This window comes from Ranitomeya imitator, chromosome 2 (genome assembly GCF_032444005.1).
Source record: "Ranitomeya imitator isolate aRanImi1 chromosome 2, aRanImi1.pri, whole genome shotgun sequence".
NCBI classification, from domain to species: Eukaryota; Metazoa; Chordata; class Amphibia; order Anura; family Dendrobatidae; genus Ranitomeya; species Ranitomeya imitator.
The window spans coordinates 697905944-697933900 of NC_091283.1; the positions used below are offsets into that span (position 1 = coordinate 697905944).

At 44.9% G+C, this 27957-nt stretch overlaps 1 protein-coding gene across 2 annotated transcripts in view; it reads left to right on the forward strand.

The window, feature by feature from the left end:
* LOC138665532 (heparan-alpha-glucosaminide N-acetyltransferase-like) overlaps positions 1-27957 on the forward strand; it is a 1558440-nt gene that overhangs the window by 919364 nt on the left and 611119 nt on the right. Inside the window, exon 14 of one of the 2 annotated variants that reach the window (XM_069753108.1) lies at positions 12549-12635. The exons of the other annotated variant lie outside the window; for it this stretch is intronic. Coding sequence (XP_069609209.1) covers positions 12549-12635 — 87 coding nt within the window. The remainder of the gene's footprint in view (positions 1-12548; positions 12636-27957) is intronic. 2 annotated transcript variants of the gene reach the window in all.

Genomic DNA, 27957 nt, shown 5'->3' on the forward strand with positions numbered 1-27957 from the left:
GGCACCAAATCAGAGGAGGAAGGCAATTTAGACAAGGGTACCAAATGGACCATCTTAGAGAAGCGATCACAAACCACCCAAATGACCGACATCCTTTGAGGAACAGGGAGATCAGAAATAAAATCCATGGAAATATGCGTCCAGGGCCTCTTCGGGACCGGCAATGGCAAAAGCAACCCACTGGCACGAGAACAGCAGGGCTTAGCCCGAGCACAAGTCCCACAGGACTGCACAAAAGAACGCACATCCTATGACAAAGAAGGCCACCAAAAGGATCTAGCCACCAAATCTCTGGTACCAAAGATTCCAGGATGACCAGCCAACACCGAACAATGAACCTCAGAGATAACTCTACTAGTCCATCTATCAGGGACAAAAAGTTTCTCCGTTGGACAATGGTCAGGTCTATCAGCCTGAAACTTCTGCAGCACGCGCCGCAAATCAGGGGCGATGGCAGACAAAATTACCCCCTCTTTAAGAATACCCGCCGGCTCCGGAACACCCGGAGAGTCAGGCACAAAACTCCTTGACAGGGCATCAGCCTTCACATTCTTAGATCCCGGAAGGTATGAAACCACAAAATCAAAACGGGAGAAAAAGAGCGACCATCGAGCCTGTCTAGGATTCAACCATTTGGCAGACTCAAGATAAGTCAAATTCTTGTGATCCGTCAAGACCACCACGCGATGTTTAGCTCCTTCAAGCCAATGTCGCCACTCCTCGAATGCCTACTTCATGGCTAACAACTCTCGATTGCCAACATCATAATTGCGCTCAGCAGGCGAGACTTTTCTAGAAAAGAAGGCACATGGTTTCATCACCGAGCCATCAGAACTTCTTTGTGACAAAACAGCCCCTGCACCAATCTCAGAAGCATCAACCTCGACCTGAAACGGGAGCGAAACATCTGGCTGGCACAGCACAGGGGCAGAAGAAAAACGACGCTTCAACTCCTGAAAAGCCTCTACAGCTGCAGAGGACCAATTGACCACATCAGCACCTTTCTTGGTCAAATCAGTCAACGGTTTAGCAATACTAGAAAAATTAGCGATGAAGCGACGGTAAAAATTAGCAAAGCCCAGGAACTTCTGCAGGCTCTTCACAGATGTCGGCTGTGTCCAATCATAAATAGCCTGAACTTTAACAGGGTCCATCTCGATAGTAGAAGGGGAAAAAATGAAACCCAAAAATGAAACCTTCTGAACTCCAAAGAGACACTTTGACCCCTTCACAAACAAGGAATTTGCACGAAGGACCTGGAACACCATTCTGACCTGCTTCACATGAGACTCCCAATCATCCGAAAAGACCAAAATGTCATCCAAATATACAATCATGAATCTATCCAGGTACTCTCGGAAGATGTCATGCATAAAGGACTGAAACACAGATGGAGCATTAGAAAGCCCGAATAGCATAACCAGGTACTCAAAATGGCCCTCGGGCGTATTAAATGCTGTTTTCCATTCATTGCCCTGTTTAATTCGCACAAGATTATACGCCCCTCGAAGATCTATCTTGGTGAACCAACTAGCCCCCTTAATCCGAGCAAACAAATCAGACAGCAGCGGCAAAGGATACTGAAATTTGACTGTGATCTTATTAAGAAGGCGGTAATCAATACAAGGTCTTAAAGAGCCATCCTTCTTGGCCACAAAAAAAAACCCTGCTCCCAATGGTGACGACGACGGGCAAATGTGACCCTTCTCCAAGGATTCCTTTACATAACTCCGCATAGCAGCGTGCTCTGGCACAGATAAATTAAACAGACGGCCCTTAGGAAACTTACTACCAGGAATCAAATTAATAGCACAATTGCAATCCCTATGAGGATGTAGGGCACCGGATTTGGGCTCCTCAAATACATCCCGGTAATCTGATAAAAACTCAGGGACTTAAGAAGGAGTGGAAGGCGAAATTGACAGCAATGGAACATCACCATGTACCCCTTGACAACCCCAGCCGGACACAGACATAGATTTCCAATCCAATACTGGATTATGGACCTGTAGCCATGGCAACCCCAAAACGACCACATCATGCAGATTATGCAACACCAAAAAGCGAATGTCCTCCTGATGTGCAGGAGCCATGCACATGGTCAATTGCGTCCAGTACTGAGGTTTATTCTTGGCCAAAGGCGTAGCATCAATTCCTCTCAATGGAATAGGATACTGCAAGGGCTCCAAGGAAAAACCACAGCGCCTGGCAAACTCCAAGTCCATCAAATTCAGGGCAGCGCCTGAATCCACAAATGCCATAACAGAATAGGACGACAGAGAGCAAATCAGAGTAACGGACAAAAGAAATTTAGACTGTACCGTACCAATGGTGGCAGACCTAGCGAACCGCTTAGTGCGCTTAGGACAATCGGAGATAGCATGAGTGGATTCACCACAGTAAAAACACAGTCCATTCCGACGTCTGTGTTCTTGCCGTTCAGCTCTGGTCAAAGTCCTATCACACTGCATAGGCTCAGGCCTATTCTCAGAGAACACCGCCAAATGGTGCACAGCTTTGCGCTCACGCAAGCGCCGATCGATCTTAATGGCCAAGGACATAACATAGACTCATTCAGACCAGCAGGCATGGGAAATCCCACCATGACATCCTTAAGGGCTTCAGAAAGACCCTTTCTGAAAATTGCCGCCAGGGCACATTCATTCCACTTAGTAAGCACAGACCACTTTCTAAACTTCTGACAGTACACCTCCGCTTCATCCTGACTCTGACACAAAGCCAGCAAGATTTTCTCTGCCTGATCCACTGAATTTGGTTCCTTATAAAGCAATCCAAGTGCCAGAAAAAACGCATCAACATCACGCAATGCAGGATCTCCTGGCACAAGGGAAAATGCCCAATCTTGAGGGTCACCACGCAACAAAGAAATAATGATTTTTACTTGTTGAGCAGGGTCACCAGAGGAGCGGGGTTTCAAAGCTAGAAACAGTTTACAATTATTTTTGAAATTCAGAAACTTAGATCTATTCCCAGAAAATAAATCAGGAATAGGAATTCTAGGCTCTAACATCGGATTCTGAACCACAAAATCTTGAATGTTTTGTACCCTTGCAGTGAGATGATCCACACAAGAGGACAGACCTTGAATGTCCATATCTACACCTGTGTCCTGAACCACCCAAAGGTTTAGGGGAAAAGAAAGACAAAACACAGTGCAAAGAAGAAAAAAATGGTCTCAGAACTTCTCTTATCCCTCTATTGAGATGCATTAACACTTTGGGCCAGCTGTACTGTTATGACTAGGTGGTTAGGAGCACCCGGAATGACCTGATAGTTAAAACTCACACAGGACAAGCTCTGGGATGTGGGAGCTCTGCTGACCGCAATCCCTAATCCTATCACACACACTAGAAATAGCCGTGGAGCGCTCCTGATGCTCCCTAGGCGCCTCGTCACAGCCTAAGAGCTAGCTAGCCCTAGAGATAGAAAATAAAGCCTACCTTGCCTCAGAGAAATTCCCCAAAGGAAAAGGCAGCCCCCCACATATATTGACTGTGAGTAAAGATGAAAGTCACAAACGCAGAAATGAAACAGGTTTCAGCAAAGGGAGGCCAGACTTACTAAGTAGACAGAGGATAGGAAAGGTAGCTTTGCGATCAGCACAAAAAACTACAAAAGACCACGCAGAGTGTGCAAAAAGAGCTCCGCACCGACTAACGGTGCGGAGATGCCACTCTGCATCCCAGAGCTTCCAGCTAGCAAGACAAAATCATGATATCCAGCTGGACAAGAAAACAATGAACGAATTAGATACTATCAGGAACTTAGCTTCTGCTGGAGTAGACAGGTCACCAGAAAGATCCAAGAGCGAACTGAATCAATGCAGAAACATTGACAGCTGGCATGGAGTAACGATCTAAGTGGAGTTAAATAGAGAAGCCAACCAAAGTATAAACCACGTCACCTGTGTAAGGAACCTCAGAAGCAGCAGCTCCACTGACAGCCACCAGAGGGAGCCCACGGACGGAACTCACCGAAGTACCATTCATGACCACAGAAGGGAGCTTGACAACAGAATTCACAACAAGTTCCCTACACAATGCGGATGACACTGCCGCTCTATATAACACCACAATAGCTGCAGCTTTGGAATCTCTTGCCCCTCTCACACATACCAAAGCTCGCAAAATCAACAGACAGCCCTGGCACACCAGCCTGACCAAAGAACTGAGGCGAGCTTCCAGGGCTGCAGAGCGGAGATGGAAAAGATCCCACTGCAACGAGCACTTCATCGCATTCAAACAGTCCCTCTCTACTTTCAAGACCACACTCGCCACAGCTAAACAAACCTACTTCTCATCTCTTATATCCTCCCTGTCTAACAACCCTAGACAGTTATTCAATACCTTTAACTCTCTCCTCCGTCCCCCAGCACCTCCTCACTCCCCACTCATCTCAGCTGAAGACTTTTCCTCATTTTTCAAGCAGAAGATTGAGAACATCAGAGACAGTTTTAGTCGACAATCCCCAGAGCCCTTCCTCCCAACTACCCAGCCCTCCACCTCGAAAACCAACTTCTCCACCATTACAGAAGATCGACTCTCCACTCTACTCTCAAGATCGCATCTAACCACCTGTGCACTTGACCCAATCCCTTCCCACTTCATCCCAAACCTCGCCACAGTCTTCATCCCAACTCTAACCCATCTCTTCAACCTATCACTAACAACTGGTGTTTTCCCTCAAGCTTTAAACATGCCTCAATCACACCTATCCTCAAAAAGCCCTCCATTGACCCATCCTCTGTATCTAGCTATCACCCTATATCACTTCTCCCCTATGCCTCAAAACTACTGTCCTCGCATCTATTTTCCTGCTCCCTTTTCGACCGCTTACAATCAGGCTTCCGGTCACACCACTCCACTGAAACTGCCCTAACTAAGGTCACCAATGACCTATTTACCGCCAAGAGCATGCAACACTACTCTATCCTCCTCCTCCTGGATCTGTCCTCTGCCTTTGACACAGTGGACCATTCCCTATTACTACAGACCCTCTCATCCCTTGGCATCACAGACTTGGCCCTATCCTGGATCTCGTCATACCTACCTGACCAAACATTCAGCGTCTCCCATTCACACACCACCTCCTCACCTCGCCCCCTATCTGTCGGAGTCCCACAAGGTTCAGTTCTAGGGCACCTGCTCTCCTCCATTTACACTTTTGGCCTGGGACAGCTCATAGAATCTCACGGTTTTCAGTATCATCTCTATGCTGATGACACACAGATCTACATATCTGGACCAGATATCACCACCCTACTAACCACAATCCCTCAATGTCTATCCGCTATTTCATCCTTCTTCTCCGCTAGATTTCTAAAACTTAACATGGACAAAACAGAATTCATTGTCTTTCCCTCATCTCATGCGAACCCCCCAACTAACCTATCCATTACAGCAAACGCCTGCCCACTCTCCCCAGTCCCACAAGCTCGCTGTCTCGGGGTAATCCTCGACACTAATCTCTCCTTCAAACCCCATATCAAAGCCCTTTCCACTTCCTGCCGCCTGCAACTCAAAAATATTTCACGGATCCGTACATTCCTAAACCAAGAATCTGCCAAAACCCTAGTCCATGCCCTCATCATCTCCCGCCTCAACTACTGTAACCTCCTGCTCTGTGGCCTCCCCTCTAACACTCTCGCACCCCTCCAATCTATTCTAAACTCTGCTGCCTGACTAATCCACCTGTCCCCCCACTATTTCCCGGCCTCTGCCCTCTGTCAATTCCTTCACTGACTCCCCATTACCCAGAGACTCCAGTACAAAACCCTAACCATGACATACAAAGCTATCCACAACCTGTCTCCTCCATACATCTGTGACCACGTCTCCCAGTACTTTCCTGCACGCAACCTCCGATCCTCACAAGATCTCCTTCTCTACTCCCCTTTTATCTCCTCTTCCCACAATCACATACAAGATTTCTCTCACGCATTACCCCTACTCTGGAACTCTCTACCACAACATATCAGACTCTCACCTACCATCGAAACCTTCAAAAAGAACCTGAAGACCTACCTCTTCTGGTAAGCCTACAACCTGCAGTAACCACTGATCGACCAAACCACTGCACGACCAGCTCTATCCTCACCTACTGTATCCTCACCCATCCCTTGGAGATTGTGAGCCCTCGTGGGCAGGGTCCTCTCTCCTGTACCAGTTGTGACTTGTATTGCTCAAGATTATTGTACCTGTTTTTATTACGTATACAGCTCTTCACATGTAAAGCGCCATGGAATAAATGGCGCAATAATAATAATTAATAATAATAATATTACTGAAATTGTTATCTCCACTAGTGCTAATTGCTCCATGTCATTTGCATCCAAGCACTTTGTCTCCTGTCATCAAAGAAATGTGGCGTCTCTGCAAGTGATCGGCATTGTGAAACTTACATTACTGGCAAAAGGAGGAGATGTTAAAAGACGCTTAATGATGACTCGTGAAGCTTACTGGATGTTCTGCTTGAATACCTGTCATCCTGCAGGTCTAAATGCTGGAAAAGAGATTATGTTCCAACTCTATGTGCTAGAGTTAACCCTTGCATGTAACTTGTACTTCTTAATGTGTTCTTTTGTTTCTATGTTTTTTTTCTCTTGTATATCTTCCAGATATTTATCAGTTCTGTGATTTTAAACTTTGAGAGTCACTATGTGTCATGTGATTGGTAATCAATTTGGTTGGGGCTGATATATAACCATGTAGCTACAAATTCTGAGTAGCTTTGAGAGAGAACAAGCTATTGCTCGAAATGCGTATCCTGTTACTCATTATCATGTGAATTCATCCTACTGGACTTCATGGACTTCATTCACAATAAATTTGGATATTTTTTGGAAGCTGGATTTTCCTTTTCTTGCTACATTTGATCCTATTTCTGCCCTGACCCGCAAGGGTGCCAACCCTATGGTATGAACACCGGAGGCAAGGAACACCTTTGTCTCCTTAAAACAGGCTTTATCCTCTTCTCCAGTGCTTCATTGACCAGACAATAATAAGCAATTCTTTTTGGAAGTGGATGCTTCTTCCTCCAGGGGCCGGAGCCGTTCTTACCCAGAAGTCTTCTTCCGGTCGTATAGCAACTGTGTGGTGTGGTTTCTTTTCCAAAATCTTCTCAGCTCTAGAACACAACTACTCAATAGGCGATCAAGAACTGTTGGATAAAAATCTGGCTTTGAAGGAGTGGCGATTATTGCTGTAAGATGGGTGTTTACATTGACCATAAGAATCTAGCCTAATTGCAGTCAGCACAGAGGCTAAATTCGCATCATACCAGGTGCTTTCTGTTCTTCACCTATTTCAATTTTATTTTCCATTTCCAGGCAGCTGATAATAACAGCAAGTCAGGTGTCCTCTATAGGACATTTGTCTTCTGACCAGAAGGAAGAGCCTCAACACATAATTGAGCCCTCCAAAATAATTACAGTCGCTGTGTTAGATTTGTCTCAGGTCCCATCCGGAAAAACTTGCACCAGACAGGAAGTGGGTTCTTCACTGGGGTTACTAATCTAAATTGGCTGGTCATGCTCTTCTCATTTCCTGGCATTATTGCTGGCCAACCCTGTGCAAGGATTTTTTGGATGTCGTCTCGGACTGTACCTCATGTGCCCAGAACAAGACTCCAAAACAGCTTCCAACCAGCTGGCTACTTCCTTTGCCTGTACCATCTGCTCTCTGTCTAACCTCCAGTCTGCCCTGTGCTTGCCTACACGTTTATCCAACATATTTTAAGCCTCTGCTGTTTACCTCTTCATATAGTCTCAGATAGAGCTGTCCAGTTTACATCTCACTTCTGGAGGGCTACCTGCAAACTACTAAATGTCACCTTACATTTCTCTTCAGCCTACCATCCAGAATCCAATGGCCAGGTAAAGCTGGTCAATCAGATCTTGACCAACTTCCTGCTGCACTTTGTCAATGCTCGCCAAAATGACTGGGGTGAACTCATGCCTTGGGCTGATTTCTCATTCTCGGGAATCATAGAAGTGTTGGATTCATGCAAAATAGCCGTTGTCCCGTTTCCTCCTTTCCCAGCATTCATTTGCCTCTCTGCACACCCATTCCATGTCCCAAAATAAAGAATAAAGAACTTCTATTTTATCAATTTGGTAATGTCACTGGTATGTCAGGTGTGACAAACAGTCATTCTGAATCTGGCTGTAGAAGGTCACTGCGCCTGGCTCTGCAGGCACATTCTGGATCTTGCATCTCTGCTGTGGAGTGATATCCTTCTCCCTCTAGGACCTAGCGGTGATCTTCACCATCTGCTGCTGATTAAGACACATTTGCTGGATCTTTAAATACCTTTGTCAAGGTGCCAATGATAGCTCTATTTACCTCTGTCTGTTGAAAGTGCTAGAAGTTGACTAGTTTCTTCTTGGAGCCTCTTGGAGGATTGCTGGCGTGAGCTCTCTTGTGTCATCTCAAGCTAAGTGCGTACCCTCATTTATCTTCCTGCTTTGTCTTTAGTTGTAGTTGAGGCTCACCAGATCCTCTCACTATCCAGGGCCCATCACTAGGGGCAGTCAGGGATTAGGTTCCTGATCGCCAAAAGGTGCAGAACCTATTTAGGGACATTAGGGCAGACAGGACAGATAAATTTTCTACCCTACAAACTCAAACTTCGATCCCCAATTCATTTCACGTGTCTCTAATGAAGCTTGTCATCCTCAGTCCCGTTTTCAAAGGTCCAGGAACCACTCTTGCTCCAGTTAGCTCTGAAGATGTTTTTGAGGTTGAAAACATTCTGGCCTTAAAAAGAGTTAGAGGAAAAACCCATGGAGAACATCCATGCCCCTCTCCTCCTGCAGAGATTTCATGCAAACTTGAATAAGAGGGGGCATAAAGGGGGGTACTGTAGTGCTGGCATCCATGCATGCTTCTCCCCCAGCAGGAATGCCGACTCACTCACTGCAGCGGCCCCCCTCCCACACTTCCTACTGCTTTGGTTTCTGCCTGGGGTCTGCGCAAGGCTCGCAGATCCCCGGGCAATATGCTTAGGGCACATGAACACTCTCCCTCCTTCTTAAGGGGACAGCGTGCACCATCTTAAAGTGTCACCAGCCAATGGCTGGGAGACACTTATTATTTAAAGCACCTTCACCTGAATGAAGGTATCTGAGCAGTCCGTAAAGTCAGTTGTCTGCACAGTTGCTAGTTGTCAGCTCCTCAATATCCGCAAGTCAGTTTACCTGTCTTGTACCTGTCTGCCAATACTTGCCTTGTGTCCCTGTATTACAGCTGCTGTGTCCGTCAGGACCTGCCTGACTGTATATCAGTCGTACCAACCTGCACCCGCCTGCCTGTATAACAGCCATGTTCGCCCATGTTCGCCTTCACTAGCTTGCTAGTATATCAGCCGTGCCTGGCAGCACCTGCCTGCCTGTACATCTGCCGTGCTCAGCTGTACTAGTCTGCCTGTATATTAGTTGTGCCCACCAGCACCTGCCCTGCCAGTCTGTTTGCCAGTTGTGCCTGCCAGCAATTGATGTGCCAGTCTGTATACCAGCTGTACCTACCTGAATCTTCCGTGCCAGTCTGTATACCAGCTGTATCTACCTGCACCTGTAGGTCTGTATTTCAGCTGTTGTATTTTAGAGGATTATTTTTATTATTGATCAACAACTATGTTCTCAATTAACCCAAAAGAATCATAAATATCAAAGCTTAATATTTTTGGAAGATGGAGTGGGGTTTTTTTTTTAGATATTATCTTAGGAGGATATCTGTTTGTGCAGGTAACTATTTCGGCTATGTGCACAGGTTCAGGATTTCTTGCAGAAATTTCCTGAGAAAAACGGGACATTTTCTGCAAGAAATCTGCATGCATTTTTTTCTCGTTTTTACCGCGTTTTTGGTGTGTTTTTGGTGCGTTTTTTTTTTGCGGATTTTTCCGGAGGTTCCCAATGCAATAATATAGTGGGAAATCTGCAAAAAATCCGCAAAATTAATGAACATGCTGCGTTTTTTACCTCGATGCGCACAACAATTGCGGAATGTATTCTAACTGATGGGATGCATAATGTATGCATTTTTTTTCTGAGTTTTTATAGCGAAAAAATGCGACAAAAACCGCGAAAAATCTACAACGTGTGCACACAGCCTAACTGTGCCGAATTATTAGGCAACTTAATAAAAACCAAATATATTCCCATCTCACTTGTTTATTTTCACCAGGTAAGCCAATATAACTGCACGAAATTTAGAAATAAACATTTCTGACATGCAAAAACAAAACCCCAAAAAATTAGTGACCAATATAGCCACTTTTCTTTATGATGACACTCAACAGTCTTCCATCCATAGATTCTGTCAGTTGCTTGATCTGTTTACGATCAACATTGCGTGCAGCAGCCACCACAGCCTCCCAGACACTGTTCCGAGAGGTGTACTGTTTTCCCTCCCTGTAGATTTCGCATTTTATGAGGGACCACAGGTTCTCTATGGGGTTCAGTTTAGGTGAACAAGGGGGTCATGTCATTATTTTTTCTTCTTTGAGACCTTTACAGGCCAGCCAGGCTGTGGAGTAGTTGGAGGCATCTGATGGAGCATTGTCCTGTATGAAAATGATGTTTCTTGAATGATACCGACTTCTTCCTGTACCACTGCTTGAAGAAATTGTCTTCCAGAAACTGGCAGTAGGTCTGGGAGTTGAGCTTCACTCCATCCTCAACCCAAAAAGGTCCCACAAGTTCATCTTTGATGATACCAGCCCATACCAGTACCCCACCTCCACTTTGCTGGCGTCTGAGTCGGAGTGGAGCTCTCTGCCCTTTACTGATCCAGCCTCTGGCCCATCCATCTGGCCCATCAAGAGTCACTCTCATTTCATCAGTCCATAAAACCTTTGAAAAGTCAGTCTTAAAGGGAACCTGTCACCCCCAAAATCGATGGTGAGGTAAGCTCACCGTCATCAGGGGCATAGCTACAGCATTCTGTAATGTTGTAGATAAGCCCCCGATGTAACCTGAAAGAGGAGAAAAAGAGGTTAGATTATACTCACCCAGGGGCGGTCCCGCTGCGGTCCGGTCAAATGAGTGTCTCAGGTCCGCTCCGGCGCCTCCTATCTTCATTCCATGACGTCATCTTCTGGTCTTCACACCGCGGCTCCGGCGCAGGTGTGCTTTGTCTGCCCTGTTGAGGGCAGAGCAAAGTACTGCAGTGTGCAGGCGCCGGGCCTCTCTGACCTTGCCGTGGCGTGAAGACCAGAAAGGACGTCAGTGGCTCCAGTACGTGAGGTGACAGTTTCCTCACGTACCGGAGACACTGACTCACGCAGACACATTAAAATCAATGTGTCTTTGCACATGTCAGCGTGTTTTCACGGACCGTGTGTCCGTTTGAAAAACACGGAGACATGTCAGTGTTTGTGGGAACGCACGGATCATGTACCGCACACGGATGCTGTCCGTGTGCAGTCCGTGTGCCATGCAGGAGACAGCGCGACTGTAAGCGCTGTCCCCCCGCGTGTGGTGCTGGAGCCGGAATTCATCCCTTCTTCCCAGCAGTGTTCGCTAGAGAGAAGGAATGAATAATCTTTTTTTTCTTTCCACTTAAAAATAAAGTTTGTGCGTCCCCTCCCGCCTCCAATCCCCTGTGCGTCCCCCCGCTTGCCAGGAAATACTCACCGACACCCAGCTCCAGCGATGTCTCCTCTCAGCGCCGGCAGCCTGTGCTGTGTGAGCGGTCACGTGGTCCCGCTCATTACAGTGAGGAATATGCGGATATTCCTCACTGTAATGAGCGGGGCAACGTGACCGCTCACACAGTACAGGCTGCCGGCGCTGAGAGGAGACATCGCTGGAGCTGGGTGTCTGTGAGTATTTCCTGGCAAGCGGGGGGGGGGGGGGGGCGCACAGGGGATGGGAGGTGGGAGGGGACGCACAAACTTTATTTTTAAGGGGAAAGAAAAAAAAAAGATTATTCATTCCTTCTCTCCAGCGAATGCTGCTGGGAAGAAGGGATGAATACCGGCTTCAGCACCGCACGCAGGAGACAGCGCTTAACTGTAGCGCTGTCTCCTGCATGGTCCGTGTCGTCCTCAGTCGGCAGGCGGGCGGCACATGGCTGCCGCACGTGTGCCACACTGATGTGCTACGTAAGCACACGGATAGACGGACACGGATAATTCCGGTACCGATTTTTCCGGTACCGGAATTATCTGGATGTGTGGGACAGGCCTTAGAGTTAATTAAAATGGCCAATAGTTTCCAGTGGTAAAGAGAGATCCTTTGCTGGCAAAAAAAACCAATACTTGGAATGCCATCTTCCAGTGGAGGAGGACTTCATGGCCAAGTCTCTATTTCTGTCTTTTACATTTTTTTTAAGAGCAACCTAACTTCTTAGTAAGCTTCCTACTGTAGCTGCTTCACTACGTGACACTGAGGCTCTTTGGACTAATAAAGTTATTTTGTGCTTTATCCAATACCCTCTTTGATTGCTCATATGCATCGCATCTCGTGTAAAATGATTTCTGTTTTTTTAGGCATCTGCAATATATTTTTGTGTCTTTGATCATTCTAGGAGCTGTATAAAACCACTCAACCATTTGATCCAGAAGGTGTACTTGGGACCATTAACTCCATAGTAATGGCATTTTCTGGGCTGCAGGTAAATATCTATGGCCTTTTCTACGGTAAATATAAACTTATACAAAGTAATAATTTTAAAGTGTATCCATTCTCATCCAGGGCTGCCCTCCATAATAGCAGGATATTACAGGGAAAGGTCTACCCCACTATTACCTCAAACAGCTCACAACATTTTTGTCCATTTGATAAATAGAATTTAACAAGGAATTGAGCAAAATTATACATCTTTCTGGTTTTAAGGTAACTGCACCCCCATGTCCTCTCCCCCCTTTGGTGCTCTTTTTATGGGCTCTGATTCATACCTACAGGTGCTTAGGATCCGATCACACATGACAGAATAGGGCAGGGGAAATGCACCCCTCATGAGCAAACTGGACTCTTAGTTAGCAGCCTCCTTGATCTTTTATTAGGTTCTCTAACAATATTGTTGTGCCATTTGGCTAATAGTAGAGTGAACATGTCCTCAATGTCTACTGCGCTTACATAGGACAGAATTGAGATCCAGTTTATTGTAGCATTGACTTAAGAAATTCTTATCATGTATTTTTTTAGCCCCTTCATTCTACGTGACATACATATCCCTCATTAGCACATGTCACTTAGTGGCGATAACAAATGCTTCTATTGCAAATAGTTTATTTACATTAATATATAGAAACAAGCAAGAAACAGATGGGGCTTATTCAAATGAGGTGAGGAACTCCTAAACACTTTTATTTATGCAAAATTTCAAAAAAGACCAAGCAACTATAAATATCAGAAAACATGAGAAATTCCCCCCTGCTTTTCGTATCTCATCACAACAACCTATAAGGCTACAATATGTGCACACGGAGTGTTTTCAATGTGTTTTTTCCTTTCCTTGCAGAATTGATCCAAACATTCTAGGGAATCCTTATGGCTGTAAAGTCAATGAGAATGCGGAAGTGTTGTGCACATGAACAGTATTTTTCCTTTCAGGATTTGATGTACGATTAAATCTGCAGCATGTCAATTCTTTGTGCATTTTTGCCTGCCTTTTTGATCCATTGAATGCACAAGAAAAAAGTGCATACAAGAACGCACCAAAAACGCAGCGGAATTTTCCACAGCGTTTTTGCTGCCAAGAAATGCAAAAACCTTGCAGAAATTTCTGCAAGCAAATACTCAACGTGCACACACAGCCTTAAATGGGATCTGTCACCCCAAAATTCGCCTATAAGCTGTGGCCATCGGCATCACAGGCTTATCTACAACATTCTGTAATGTTGTAGATATGCCCCCGATGTCATCTAAAAGATAAGGAAACAGATTATATTATACTCGCCCAGAGGCGGTCCTGATGCGGTCCGGTCTGATGGGCGTCGCATGCAGGTACCTGCGCCTCCCATCTTCATACGATGACGTCCTCTTCTTTTCTTCCTGCCGGGGCTCCGGCGCAGGCGTACCTTGTCTGCCCTGTTGAGGTCAGAGCAAAGTACTGCAGTGCGCAGGCGCCGGGAAATGTCAGAGAGGCCTTGCGATTTGCACAGTTTTATGTCCGAGATATGCCAATGAAAGTCTCTGGGTGTGAGAAAAACTCACACACCACATGGACCACCAGTGAGAAAATACGCAACGGTGTCCATTAGAACAGCCGGCAATTCAGTGCGATGTAATGTAAAATCACACTTGCAGGTTAGAATTGAAAAGATAAAATAAATGTCTACACATAGTATAGGTATATATATATATATATATATGTCATTGACACACATATATATATCTATATATCTTTATATTTCGTAGAGTTAGGTAGCAGAATAGTCGATAATTCAATTGTTGGCTTCTGTAAAATCATTGCAGAACCCGATAGGACATAAGACATGGTTTACATACAGTAAACCTTTGCATATCCCATAGATTTATATATGTCCCTTTATATATGTCCCTGACAAATAATGTGACTACCGCTGACGTCACTGAGTCTGCGCAGACTGCCTGCCTGACCAGCAATGAACTGACAGCGTGGGAAAATGTTCAGAAACTTTCCCATGCTAATGAGTTCATGTCCGGTCAGGTGGGGAGGCTGCGCAGGCAGCTTTTCATTCATTTCTCCATGGTTTAAAGCCCGGCCGTTAGCATTAGCACTGCTCTGGGTTGTAAACTATTTAACCCCTTGTGATGGATTGCAGCATGGGACTTGACTGTACAACGGACAGGTATGGGATATTGTTGCTTTTCATTTTGGATTTTTTTTACAGAAGAACGAGGAGTTTGCTTGGATTGAGAGTGTAATAAAGATGTTAAACCTGTGTGTTTAATTATTTCATTAAAAGACTTTATTCTTAATGTCTGTGTGTATTTTTAACCCTTTCATACTATTAGATTAATAATGGATAGGGGTCTTATTGACACCTCTCCATTATTAACCTGGCTTAATGTCCTTTACAATAGCAAGGTCACATTAACCCCTTATTACCCCATATCCCACCCCTACAGGGGAGTGGGAAGAGAGTGGCTTAGTGCCAGAATAGGCGCATCTTACAGATGCACCTTTTCTGGGGTGGCTGGGGGCAGATGTTTTTAGCCATGGGGGCATTAACCATGATCCCTCTCTAGGCTATTAATATCTGCCCTCAGTCACTGGCTTTCCCACTCTGGCAGCTCAAATATTTTACACATGCACACTCCTAACATTATTATTCAGAGACATAGATAAATCTAATGGATATGAAATGGTTTACTGTATGTAAACCATGTCTCATATCCTGTCGGGTTCTGTAATGATTTAGCAAAAGTGAACAAATAAATTACCGGCTATTCTGCTATCTAGCTCTATATGAGATAGATTATATATATATATATATATATATATATATGTGTCTCACTGATATATATATATATACTGTATATAGACTGCATACATGTTTGCACAAATATTTGAGGCCATGGATCCATTATATGTCCATTTTGCAAGCCGGCGACAAAATCTCGCCATACGGATGACATACGGATGCAATACGGATACTTTGATGTGAGGAAATCGCATCCTCGCATTGCACACGGATGACATACGGATCACTGTTCATGAAACATTTGTGCGATTTTCGCCCTTGAAAAACAGACAAATTTTTTTATACGTTGTGTGTGACTCCAGCCTAACCCCTTATATGCAGTCCCACTCACTGATTCCAAGATTGTAGATACCTGTGATTCTAGTTGGTGGTCACACCTTGATTTAACACGTCCCTTTTGTCACATTATTTTCAGGGGTATCATCATTTCTGTCCAGGCCTATTTCATGAGTTTTATTTTTTTTATTCTGTGGAAGCATGGTTGAAAAGCAATGTCTAACTTTGATTTGTTCATTTTCATAGATCTTTTATTTATTATTTCTTTTGTCAAACGAGGGGTACCAAAAATTTTGACTGTGTGTGTATATGCATAAATAATGCACGGGCACTTCCTTCAAAGTATTTATTTAATATTCGCTGTTGTTACTTTGTTTTTTCCTCTTTTTACATTACGGTTTATATGTTCACCATGTATATTGCATGATATCATATTTCTGATGCTTTAAACCAATTGTTCTGTTTTTCTAAATCAAGCCTTTTACCTGTTTATCTTGAACAGAATTTTCACAGGCCGAGATGTGCTGATATCTCCTTTGCAAATGTGTGACTATTCCATCTTTTTGTTTTAAAAATAATCACAATTAACCCCTTAGTGACAGAACCAAATTTTAAAACTCTGACCAGTGTCACTTTATGTGGTAATAACTCTGGAACTTTTCGACAAATTCCAGTGATTTTGAGATTGTTTTTTCATGACACTAATTATACTTTATGAAAATGGTAAATTTAGGTTGATATGTTTTGTGTTTATTTTTTTTTTTAAATATCCGAAATTTGACAAAAATGTAAAAAAATTAGCAATTTCCAAATAACATTTCCCATATGTCGGCTTTACATCAGCACCATTTGTAAAATGTTATTTTATTTTGTTAGCATTTTAGGAGGTTTAAAAATGTAGCAGTCATTTTTCATTTTGTCACGGAAATTTACAAAATATTTTTTTAGGGACTTATCCAGGTTTGAAGTGACTTTAGGGGACCTATATATTGGAAACCCCCCAAAACTGATAACATTTTAAAAACAGCACCCCTTAACATACGGAACACATGTCAGGTAGTTTATTAACCCTTCAGGTGCTTTCAGGAATTAATACAAATTGGCATGATAGGAAATAAAAAGTGTATTTTTACCACCTAAATGTCGCTGACTTTTGAACAGGTCAGTGTAGCCGGCAGACTAAGGCCGCTATTTGCTTGTGAACTGCCATGGCAAACATCAGGACCACACAATCATGATCTCAGGGTGTCGATGGGGATAAAGAGGGAGAAGCCACACTCTGTTAAACATTTATATGATATAGTCATTATTGACTGCCGCATCTAAGGCGTTACATAGATAAGGATGGTAACAACATTAATTGTGGCTGATGCAGCAAGTCGTGAGCTATAGTGTATAGCCGACAGCTGCTGGATTGTCACCTGTATGGGGACGTTATTCCCATATATATCAGATCAGTTAAAAGACGTATTGACGGTCATTAAGGGGTTAATATGGATTTACTTGACTATATGCTTTTGCTGACCATGAACTCTGCACATGTGCATACTTGATACCTTTTGGTACTTTTTTTTCTCTCAGTGCCTTTGCACTTAAAGGGAATCTGTCACCAGGTTTCACCCTTATGAGATACGGCCACTACCTTTCACGGCTGATGTACAACATTGTATAGTGCTGTATATCTGCCCCCAAGCTGACCTGAAGTAAAAGAAAAAGACCTTTTCTTATACTCAGTCCAAGGGGTGTCGCTGGTCTTAGCCCTGTGCCTACCTTCTTCTTGCGATCTCCGTCCTCCTTCTTGCTTCGTGTTATTGATGCGTACCTACATCATCCACACAGTCTCCCCAGCATCACGCTCCGGCGCATGCGTTCTTTTCTGCCCTGACTAGAGTAGAGTAAAGCAGGGCAGTGATTATGTGCCGGGGCTCTTTGGCCTTTTCTGGCACCTGTGCACTGCAATATTTTGCTCTGCCCTCAATAGGGTAGAGAAGCACGCCTGCGCAGTACCGCAATGTCAGGGAGACTGTGTGGTTGACGTAGGGATGTGTTATCCACAGGAAACAAGAAGGAAGACTATATCACAAAAATATGGGAGGCACCGACCAAGAACAATGACACCCTTCATACTGGACCGCCCCACAGGTGAGTAAAAGCTCTTATTATTATCTTTCAGGTCAGGTTAGAGGCAGATATACAGCATACACTACAAATTAGAAAATAGCCAACAGCACATTAGATATGGGGATGAAAGTCCTAGTTCCACTGGACCCAATGGAAAAGTATATACCAAAAAGAAGTGAAGGACAGCATCCAAACCGGGGGAAATATCAAAAGTTCTTTATTGTGCCAGATGCAACTTTTCAATCAACTAAGGCTAGTTTCACACGAGCATTTACCTGATCTGTGGCGGGCTGCGGACTTCCTCCGTGAAGCCCTGCCCTCCGCTGCACCTCCGCTGCTAGCTCCGCCTACATCTGCATGCAGCCCGCATGCGGCCTGCGTACCTATATTTAACATTAGGTACGCAGGTCGTGCGGCTGTATGCGGATTTTGCCACATGCGTCGTTTTGATGATGCGGAAAAAAGAAAAAGGCTACAGGCTGCATCCTACGCTGGTCGCCGCATCGTCAAAACGACACATGCGGCACCATCCGCATACAGCCACACGACCTGCGTACCTAATGTTAAATATAGGTCTGCAGGCCGCATGCGGGCCGCATGCAGATGTAGGTGGAGCTAGCAGCGGAGGTGCGGCGGAGGGCGGGGCTTCACTGAGGAAGTCCGCAGCCCGCCGCAGATCAGGTAAACGCTAGTGTGAAACTGGCCTAAGGTCTTTTTCAAGCTTTTGATATTTCACCCAGATTGGATGCTGTCCTTCACTTCTTTGATACAGCATACACTAGTTTCTTCCTACACATAGGAGAGTCCTCAACGGTTTCTTCCCACTAGCTCCACTGGAGTGACATGTTTCTCCCCGTACATATACTTAGAGACAAACCTGTCACTTAAAAGCAGTGGGTGAGGAGAAACCAACGGAGTCCTGTCTGTCTGACAAAGGGCTGAGTCATACTGCCAAATAACTCATGCAATGATCACATTGCACTGCATGCACTACCCCAGCACCTCTCCAGACATGAGCAAGACAGTATGATGTATTTCTATGCTGCTGTCTAACTCAGGTCAGGAGAGCCGACAGCCAGTACGAGGTTTACGATGCAATTCTCACACGAGAACTATGGCAGTGTGTCTCTGCCCTAATCTTCATAGCGGCTTGGTCATCCGGCGGCTTTTTAAAGTATGTTTCTTTCTAAAATATTCCACCATTTCAGATTTAAACATATATGACTAAAATCATACAGCCAGCATTTGATACGTGCTTCCCGTGGAGTGAGCAGCAAATATCAGGTGTCAGGTTTGGTTTAAAGACCTGGACTGCAACAACACACAAAACTCATGGACTAGAATGGTGCTATGTAGGGTTGAGCGAAACGGGCCGGCCATTTTCAGAAGTCGCCGACTTTCCATGAAACCTGACCCGACCCCTGTGTGGGGTCGGCCATGAAGTCGGCGATCTTCTGAATCTGGTATCGGAATTCCGATCCCGAGTTCCGATATGTTTGCAATATCGGAAATCATTATCGGAATCCATATTTAAGTGTAAAATAAAGAATTAAAATAAAAAATATCGCTATACTCACCCTCTGACGCGCCCTGGTACTAACCGAGAACCTTCCTTCCTTCTAATCAGCGCTTGCAGGACCTTGTGGTGACGTCGCGGTGACGTCGCGGCTTGTGATTGGTCGCGCGGCCGCCCATGTGACCGCTCGCGCGACCAATCACAAGCCGCGACGTCACCGCAAGGTCCTGCAAGCGCTGATTCTTAGGAAGGAAGGCTGCCGGAAAGAAGCAGGGCGCGTCCGAGGGTGAGTATATGGGTGAGTATATTCCTATTAGGTATATACTCACCCTCGGACGCGCCCTGCTTCTTTCCGGCAGCCTTCCTTCCTAAGAATCAGCGCTTGCAGGACCTTTGCGGTGACGTCGCGGTGACGTCGCAACTTGTGATTGGTCGCGCGAGCGGTCACATGGGCGCCGCGCGACCAATCACAAGCCGCGACGTCACCGCAACGTCACCGCAAGGTCCTGCAAGCGCTGATTCGAAGGAATGAAGGTTCCCAGGTAGTACCAGGGCGCGTCCGAGGGTGAGTATAGCGATATTTTTTATTTTAATTCTTTATTTTACACTTAAATATGGATCGCAGGGCCTGAAGGAGAGTTATACTCACCTTCCGAGGGAGCCCTTGTAGTCATGTCACCTGTGTGCGGTGCACTCGGCAGCTTCCGGTCCCAGGGTTGGTAGCGCAGGACCCGTGATGACGTCGCAGTCACATGACCGTGACATCATGGCAGGTCCTTCTCGCGCAGGCACGCAGGACCTGTGATGAGGTCGCGGTCACATGACCGTGATGTCATGGAAGGTCCTTGTCACATACCATCCTTGCCACCGGAAACTGAAGCTTGCATGGAGTTGTTACCGGAGCGTCGCGTGGAGCAGGAAAGGCGGCGGACGGTGAGTATATAATGATTTTTAATTTTTTAAATTATTTTTAACATTAGATCCTTTTACTATTGACGCTGCATAGGTAGCATCAATATTAAAAACTTGGTCACACAGGGTTAATAGCGGCGGTAACGGAGTGGGTTACCCGCGGCATAACGCGGTCCGTTACCGCCGGCATTAACCCTGTGTGAGCGGTGACTATGGGGAGTATGGAGCGGGCGCCGGGCACTGACTGCAGGGGAGTAGGGAGGGACTGTGGCCATCGCTGATTGGTCGCGGCAGCCATGACAGGCAGCTGGAGAGACCAATCAACGACTTGGATTCCATGACAGACAGAGTCTGCAACCAATGAATATCTGTGACAGACAGAAAGAAAGATAGACAGACAAACGGAAGTGACCCTTAGACAATTATATAGTAGATAATGCCCTGAGAAAAACGCACAATATCCTGGTCAAGTCAGGATGCACCCAAACATGTAAATATCAAAGAATTTGGTAAGATCCCAAAAAAATGAAAAAAACCATACTGGGGGTGTGATCAGTGTCTGTGTATATCACAGAAGAACTGTGTAGCTATACAATTTAAAATGTAATGTGACAAGATCAAAATTACCCAACCATTTAAAAATCCGAAACACAGATTTTTAAATTGAAAAATGGGCAGAAAGTTCCATATAAATCAAAAATAAGCTACACAGATTAAAAACCGAAAAAGCAGAAAGATCAAAATAAATAAAAAATAAGCTACCAAATGTCAGTTCTCTTTTTGAATACAGCCCAAGATGGCCATACCAACAAGTGTACACGTTGATAGAATGCGTATTATCAAGGTAAATAGTCAAATGACTGACAACCTGTGCATAAAAATAATACATCAGTGGGACATGTATGCATCTAGAATGCTGAGTGGAGCAAGAACCCATCGTGTATGGCCACAAAACATGGCTTCCTCAGGTTTAATGAAGGAGAATTGTCAAACACTAAAATACCACAGATATCTCTGAATGAAATATTCCAGTTGCAAATTTTTATTCATTGCATAGTGGAATGTGTTCAGAACAACAAAACATACAAATGATCAATGTAAATCAAAATGAATATCCCATGGAGGCCTGGATTTGGAATGATACTCAAAATCAAAGTGGAAAATCAAATTACAGGCTGATCCAACTTCAATGGAAATGCCTCATGACAAGGAAAAGATGCTCAGTACTACTACCCCTAATATCCCAATCATCCTATCAACCAGAGCCACCGGACTACTACCCCTAATATCCCACCTCTAGCTCTCAAGTCACAGTGAGTGGAGCTCACACACTGTGGGCTGAAGAAAGATGGCGCCGATCTCCTGCCTCTGTGATGTGGAGACAGCCCAGGGGGCGTGGCCACATCAGAGCAGGGAGCAGCACAATGATAGCTATGGGGTCGGCTCCCGACCCAGCCTCCTATGCCCAGGGCTGCTGTATTTGCAGAGTGTAAGTGTTGTGCTGGGAGTCTTACACTCCTGCAAAGCAAAATGGCGGCACCCAGTGGCTGCAAAAATAATTAATAAAAAAAAAAAGATATTAAAGTAAAAAAATAATAATTTTGTATTAAAAATAATTGTTTATATAAACAATCATTTTTAATACAAAAACAAAATAGCGGCACCTTCCCTTTAAGCTTTTCAGTCAATGACTCTGTCACTTTTTCAATGACATGTAGTGATAATGTAAAGTGCAATAGATAAGAAAGCATCGGTGATATCATCATTCAGCTAAGGGGGAAACCTGACCAGTCACTTTCCATGAGTTCTTTGTCTTTTTTTGTGCAGGTGCAACTTATGTTTTATTGGCCAGGATATAATATCCTGGTTACAGCAAATATTTGCTCCGAGGTAACCTGTAATAGCAGAGCCAATCAGCATGTCAACAGCTGAGATTAACTGCAGCCATGCAACAAAACCAGATGCCGAGAAGCATAACTAAGTCCAGCAGTCATTAGTTTAGAAATGTTACTTTAACATAAACTGTTTTAAATATTATGTATGATAGCTATACCGAATAATCATCTAGCTCAGAGGTCCCCAACTCCAGTCCTCAAGGCCCACCAACAGGTCATGTTTTCAGGATTTCCTTTGCACTGCACAGGTGATGCAATTATTACCTGGGCAAGACTAAGGAAATCCTGAAAACATGAAATGTTGGTGGGCCTTGAGGACTGGAGTTGGGGACCCCTGCAAAGTATACCAGTGTGCATGGAGCATTGATTTCCACATGGAGCAAAGCTTACTTTGTAAGTTGAAGCACCATTATGTGTACACTCAGAGTAGTGACAAGTCATGAGTAGCGATGGGCGAGCACTAAAATGCTAAGATACTCATTGCTCGGGTCGAGCAAATTGGAATGCTCGGGTGTTCGACCCGAGCAACGAGCCCAATGTAAGTCTATGGGAAAACCGAGCATTTTTGCCGCAAACACCCCTGGGTGTCCTTTTAGGGTCTAAAAACATCTGAAATTGATGGAAACAGTGCTCAAATGACATAGGAACATCATGGGGATCGCCCCTGGAAGCATTTCTGATTCCTAGGTCACAGCTGTGAACAATGTTGTCAGAATCTTACACCACTTTTACAGGCGCACATTAACACATAAAAAAATGAAACCAAAATGGATTTTCCTGGGAAATACATTAAGGACCAGAAAGGATAATGATTTGTATGTAAAGCAAAATAAATAACTTAAAACAAAAATGTTCCTCTACCACTTGGGCTATGTTCACACGTAGCGTTATTGATGCATTTTTCAACTTTAGCATTGCTTTCAATCAAGACAAATGCTTTAACTGAGAAATGTAATTTTAACATTTTACAAGCTTATTTGGCCATGTGGTGTGTGACACATCATCAGACACATCCTGTTTCATTATGAAGGAGGGACTCTGAAAGTCACAGAGTTATTGCATACATTGAGTGGCTGGGCTGCCAAAAATTAAGACGCATCCCAATACCCCTTTGACGAGACCTACAGGAGGGCCTCCTGAAAAAATGTTCCCATTATAAGACAGTGAGTCTCCCATAGTGTTTGCCTATCCATTGAATGCAAGGTCTGCCCTGCCCCAAAGTTCCACGCACCCCAATAACCCTTGGAACAGATGTCCTGGATGGCTACATGAAATTAAAAGTTCCCATTAGTATTCATTTGTTACTGCTATAATGTTAGCCTATGCATTGAATGCAAGGCCCGACTTGCCACAAAGTTACACACACCCAATAACCTTTGGAACAGACGCCCTGGATGGCCACATGAAACCAAAGTTCCCATTAGTATTCGTGGGCAGGTTCCTCTCTCCTTCTGTACCTGTGTGTGCCTTGTATTGCTCATGTTTATTGTACTTGTCAATGTATGCCCCTTTTTTCACATGTAAAGCCCCATGAAATAAATGGCGCTATAGAAATGAATAATAATAATAATAATTTGTTACTGCTATACTGTTAGCCTATGCATTGAATACAAGGCCCGCCTTGCCACAAAGTTGCACGCACCCCAATAACCTTTTGAAACAACGTACTGGATGGCCACATGAAACCAAAGTTCCCATTTTTTTCATTTGGTATTGCGATACTGTTAGCTTATGCATTGAATGCAAGGTCCGTCTTGTCACAAAGTTACACGCACCTCAATAACCCTTTGAAACGACGTACTGGATGGCCACATGAAACCAAAGTTCCAATTTTTTGCATTTGGTAGTGCTATACTGTTAGCTTATGCATTGAATGCAAGGCCCGCCTTGCCACAAAGTTACACGCACTCCAATAACCCTTGAAACAGATGTCCTAGATGGCCACATGAAACCAAAGTTCCCAATAGTATTAATCAGTTACTTCTATACTGCTAGCCTATGCATTGAATGCAAGGCCTGCCTTGCCACAAAGTCACACACACCCCAATAACACTTTCAAACGATGTACTGGATGGCCACATGAAACAGCAATAACACAGAAAGAGGACTCAGAGATCCTCCAAAAATTCAGAAAAAACAGCAAAAAGGCAGAGATGTTTACCTGCCTAGGCCTCCAAACAGGATGTAGTGAACCCATGTGGTTAAGATGGCGGCAACACAGGTGCAGAAATACTGATGAGGCAACCACTCACAACCTACCAAACTAATGAAGGGGGTGGCTGCTTGGCATATTTCTGCATATAAAGTTTTGTATATGGTGCTGTTTACACAACGGAGATGCACAGCTTCCAGGTTACCAGCCTAGTAGTGACACCATTCTATTAGATCAGGCAGGCTGCCCAGCGCTATCCAAATGCATCCCATGTGAACAGGCACCACAGTTTACAAGACCAAATGGGCCCACTGCACCCCAAAAAAATGTTGCTGTGTTGCCGCCATCTTAACCACATGAGTCCACTGCATCCTGCATTTGTTTAGAGGTCTAGGCATGGCCACCTTAAACCAAAGTTCCCATTATTTTCATTTGGTACTGCCATAGTGTTAGCCTATGCATGGAATGCAAGGCCCGCTTTGGCACAAAGTTACACTCCAATAATCCTTTGAAGAGACGTAGAGGTTGGCCTCCTGAAAACAATGTTCCCATTATTAGGAAGTAGGTCTCCCATAGCATTTGGCTATGCAGTGAATGCAAGGCCTGTAAAAAATTAGGAGGCACGCCAATGCCCCTTGAAAGAGACGTGGAGGAGGACCCAATAAAAAAATGTTCCCATCATAAAGAAGGGGGTCTCCTATACTTGTATTGCCCACACCAAGAGTAAGTGTATGGGCTGAAAAACATTTCCCCCTAGGGGGGTAGACATCAACGTATTTTTAAAACATTTTTTACAGGCATCACAAACATCCTTGAAAATAATAATGTGGCTGTAGCATCACAGAACATGTACACAACCATCATCTAGTAGATGGCCTCTGAAAAATGTTTTCCCAGTTTAAAGGAGTGGATTTCCTATACTTGACAAACATTTCCCCCTGGGGAGTACACATCAACCTACTGTGTCAACTTTTTTATGGGCATCATAAACACCCTTGACAATAAAAGTGTGGCTGCTGCATCATGGAACACGTTCACCCTGGCGATCTACTGTTGGTGTCGGAAGAGACGTGGAGGATGGCCTACGAAAAATGTTTTCCCAGTTTAAAGGAGCAGGTCTCCTATATTTGTAATGCCCATACACAAAGTGTACGGGCTGACAAACATTTCCCACTCGGGGGTACACTTCAACCTACTGTGTCAACTTTTTTTACGGGCATCATAAACACCATTGAAAATAAAAGTGTGGCTGCATCACGGAACACGTTCACCCTGGTAAATTAATGGTGGTGGATGATGAGGATGAGGAGGAGGAGGAGGAGGAGGATAACATCAAATAGCCAAAATCATGAAACATATACCCATGTGTTGGTGTGAAGAGGTGCTGGGAATATACCCCCCCAAAAAAGACACTGGATTTGTGGTTAGGTTTCACTGTTCTCATGCGGGGGTATACAGAAATCTTGTCTAATCCAGCCCTTTTCATTTTTATGAGTCAGCCTGTCAGCATTTTCAGTTGACAGGCCGATGCGCTTATCAGTTATAATTCCACCATCGGCACTAAAAACACGATCTGACAAAAAGCTAGCTGTAGGACACGTATCCAGCTTTGAGACCCAATAATTATAAGGCAAAAGATGAATCATGGAGGACATTGGTACTGTCAGTAAGGTACTCAGCATCTTCTAAAACTTTGCACTCCTTGTGACAGTACCCCATGCCTCAAGGCCACTGCAATCGGAGGGTGTGAGAAAACTCTCCCAGAACTTTGCCAGTGCTCCGCTGCCTCTGCTGGATTGGAGTTGTGTCTCTGTCGCTTGTACTCCTTGGTTGCCCAACGAACTGTGACCTCTGCAGCCAGCGTTTACATATGGGAATTTTTTAAATTATTCCACAACAAGGGCCTTCTGGTACTGCACCATTTTAGTACACCTGTCTGCCTCTGGAAGAAGAGATTGAAAGTTTTCCTTGTAGCATGGGTCTAGAAGTGTCACCAACCAGTAATGACTGTCACCCAAAATTTGGAGAATAAGAGGGTCACGGGAAAGACCGCACAACATAAAGTCAGCCATGCATGCCAGACTGCTAACAGGCCAGACGTCCATGTCCTCACCCAGAGGACGACTGACCAAGCTCTCCTCCTTCTCCTCCACCCTGTCCTCAGGCCATCCACGCTGAACAGACGGTATGACAGTTGTGCTTGTAGTACTGTCTATAGAGCATGAAAGTAGCTCCTGTTCTTTCTACTCCTCTACTCTTCCTCATTGACAACCAATCCACATTGTGATGACATGAGGCTGGGCTATGTGTAATCAGCCTGCATGCTTCCTTGCTCCATCTTATTGTACTCTGCCTGCAATAAATCCTCTTTGATTTTGAACCTAGAGCATTTCATAACACAGAGAAGTGGGATGGTGATGCTAATTGTGGCATCATCGCCGCTCATTATCTTGGTGCACTCCTCAAAGTTTTGTAGGATGGTCTATATGTCTAACATCAATGTCCACTCCTGAGGTCTTATGTGTGAAGTCTGATCTGAAAACCAACGGCCTTGTTGATTCTGATAGTCAACAACTGATCTCTTTTGCTCACAAATCCTTTCCAACATATGCAGTGTAGAGTTCCAACATGTGGGGGCATCACACACCAGTCGGTGAGCCGGAAGCTGCAAACGCTGCTGAAGCATGGCAAGGCGGCCAAAGCTGTAGCTGACGTTCTAAAATAGGCACACAGGCGGCGTATTTTGACAAGCAGATTTTGCAGCTCCGAGTAGCTTTTGAGAAACCATTGAACAATGAGGCTAAACACATGGGTCAGGCATGGTACATGTGTGCTCTCGCCTTGCCTCAATGCTGCCACCATGATCCAGCCATTGTCACACACGAAAATGCCTGGCTGTAGGTTCAGTGGTGTCAGCCACAGATCTGCCTGCTCTTTCAGAGCTGTCCACAACTCTTCAGCATTGTGCGGTTTGTAACCTAAGCATATTAGCTTCAGCACAGCCTGTTGCCGCTTGGCTCAGGCAGTGCTGAAGTGCTTCCAGTTTGTGACTGATGTGTTCATTTTAGAGATGGAGTGTGAAGAGGGCAATGAGGAGGAGAAGGAGGTGCAGGATCTGTAGACTGTGGGGGCAACCCTGATTGACGTAGGGCCCGCAATCCTCGGTGTCAGGAGGATGTGCTACATCCCAAGGTCTGACTGGGTCCCAGCTTCCACTATGCCAATCCAGTGTGCCGTCAGTGAGATGTACCATCCCTGCCCACAACCACTTGCCCACGTGTCTGTGGTTAGGTGGACTTTCCCAATAACAGCATTGTTGAGGGCACGGGTAATGCCAAGACGGCACACCGGGAGAAATAGTGACGGCGTGGGACCGAGTACCTGGGAACGGCCACCCACCGCCATCAGGTTGCGGAAAGTTTCAGTCTCCAAGAACCCAAAAGGCAACATCTTCAGTGCAAGCAGATGACAAATGTGTGAATTTGGTACTGTGGCCTGTGGGGCATTGGCTGTGTATTTCTGCTTGCATTCCAATGACTGGGGTATGGACAACTGAAGGCTACACTGGGACAAGGACGTGGACTTGCTTGATGAGGTTGTTAGTTGAGTGGGGGTAACAGCAGGTGCAGGGCAGGAAGCATCTTTGCATGCAG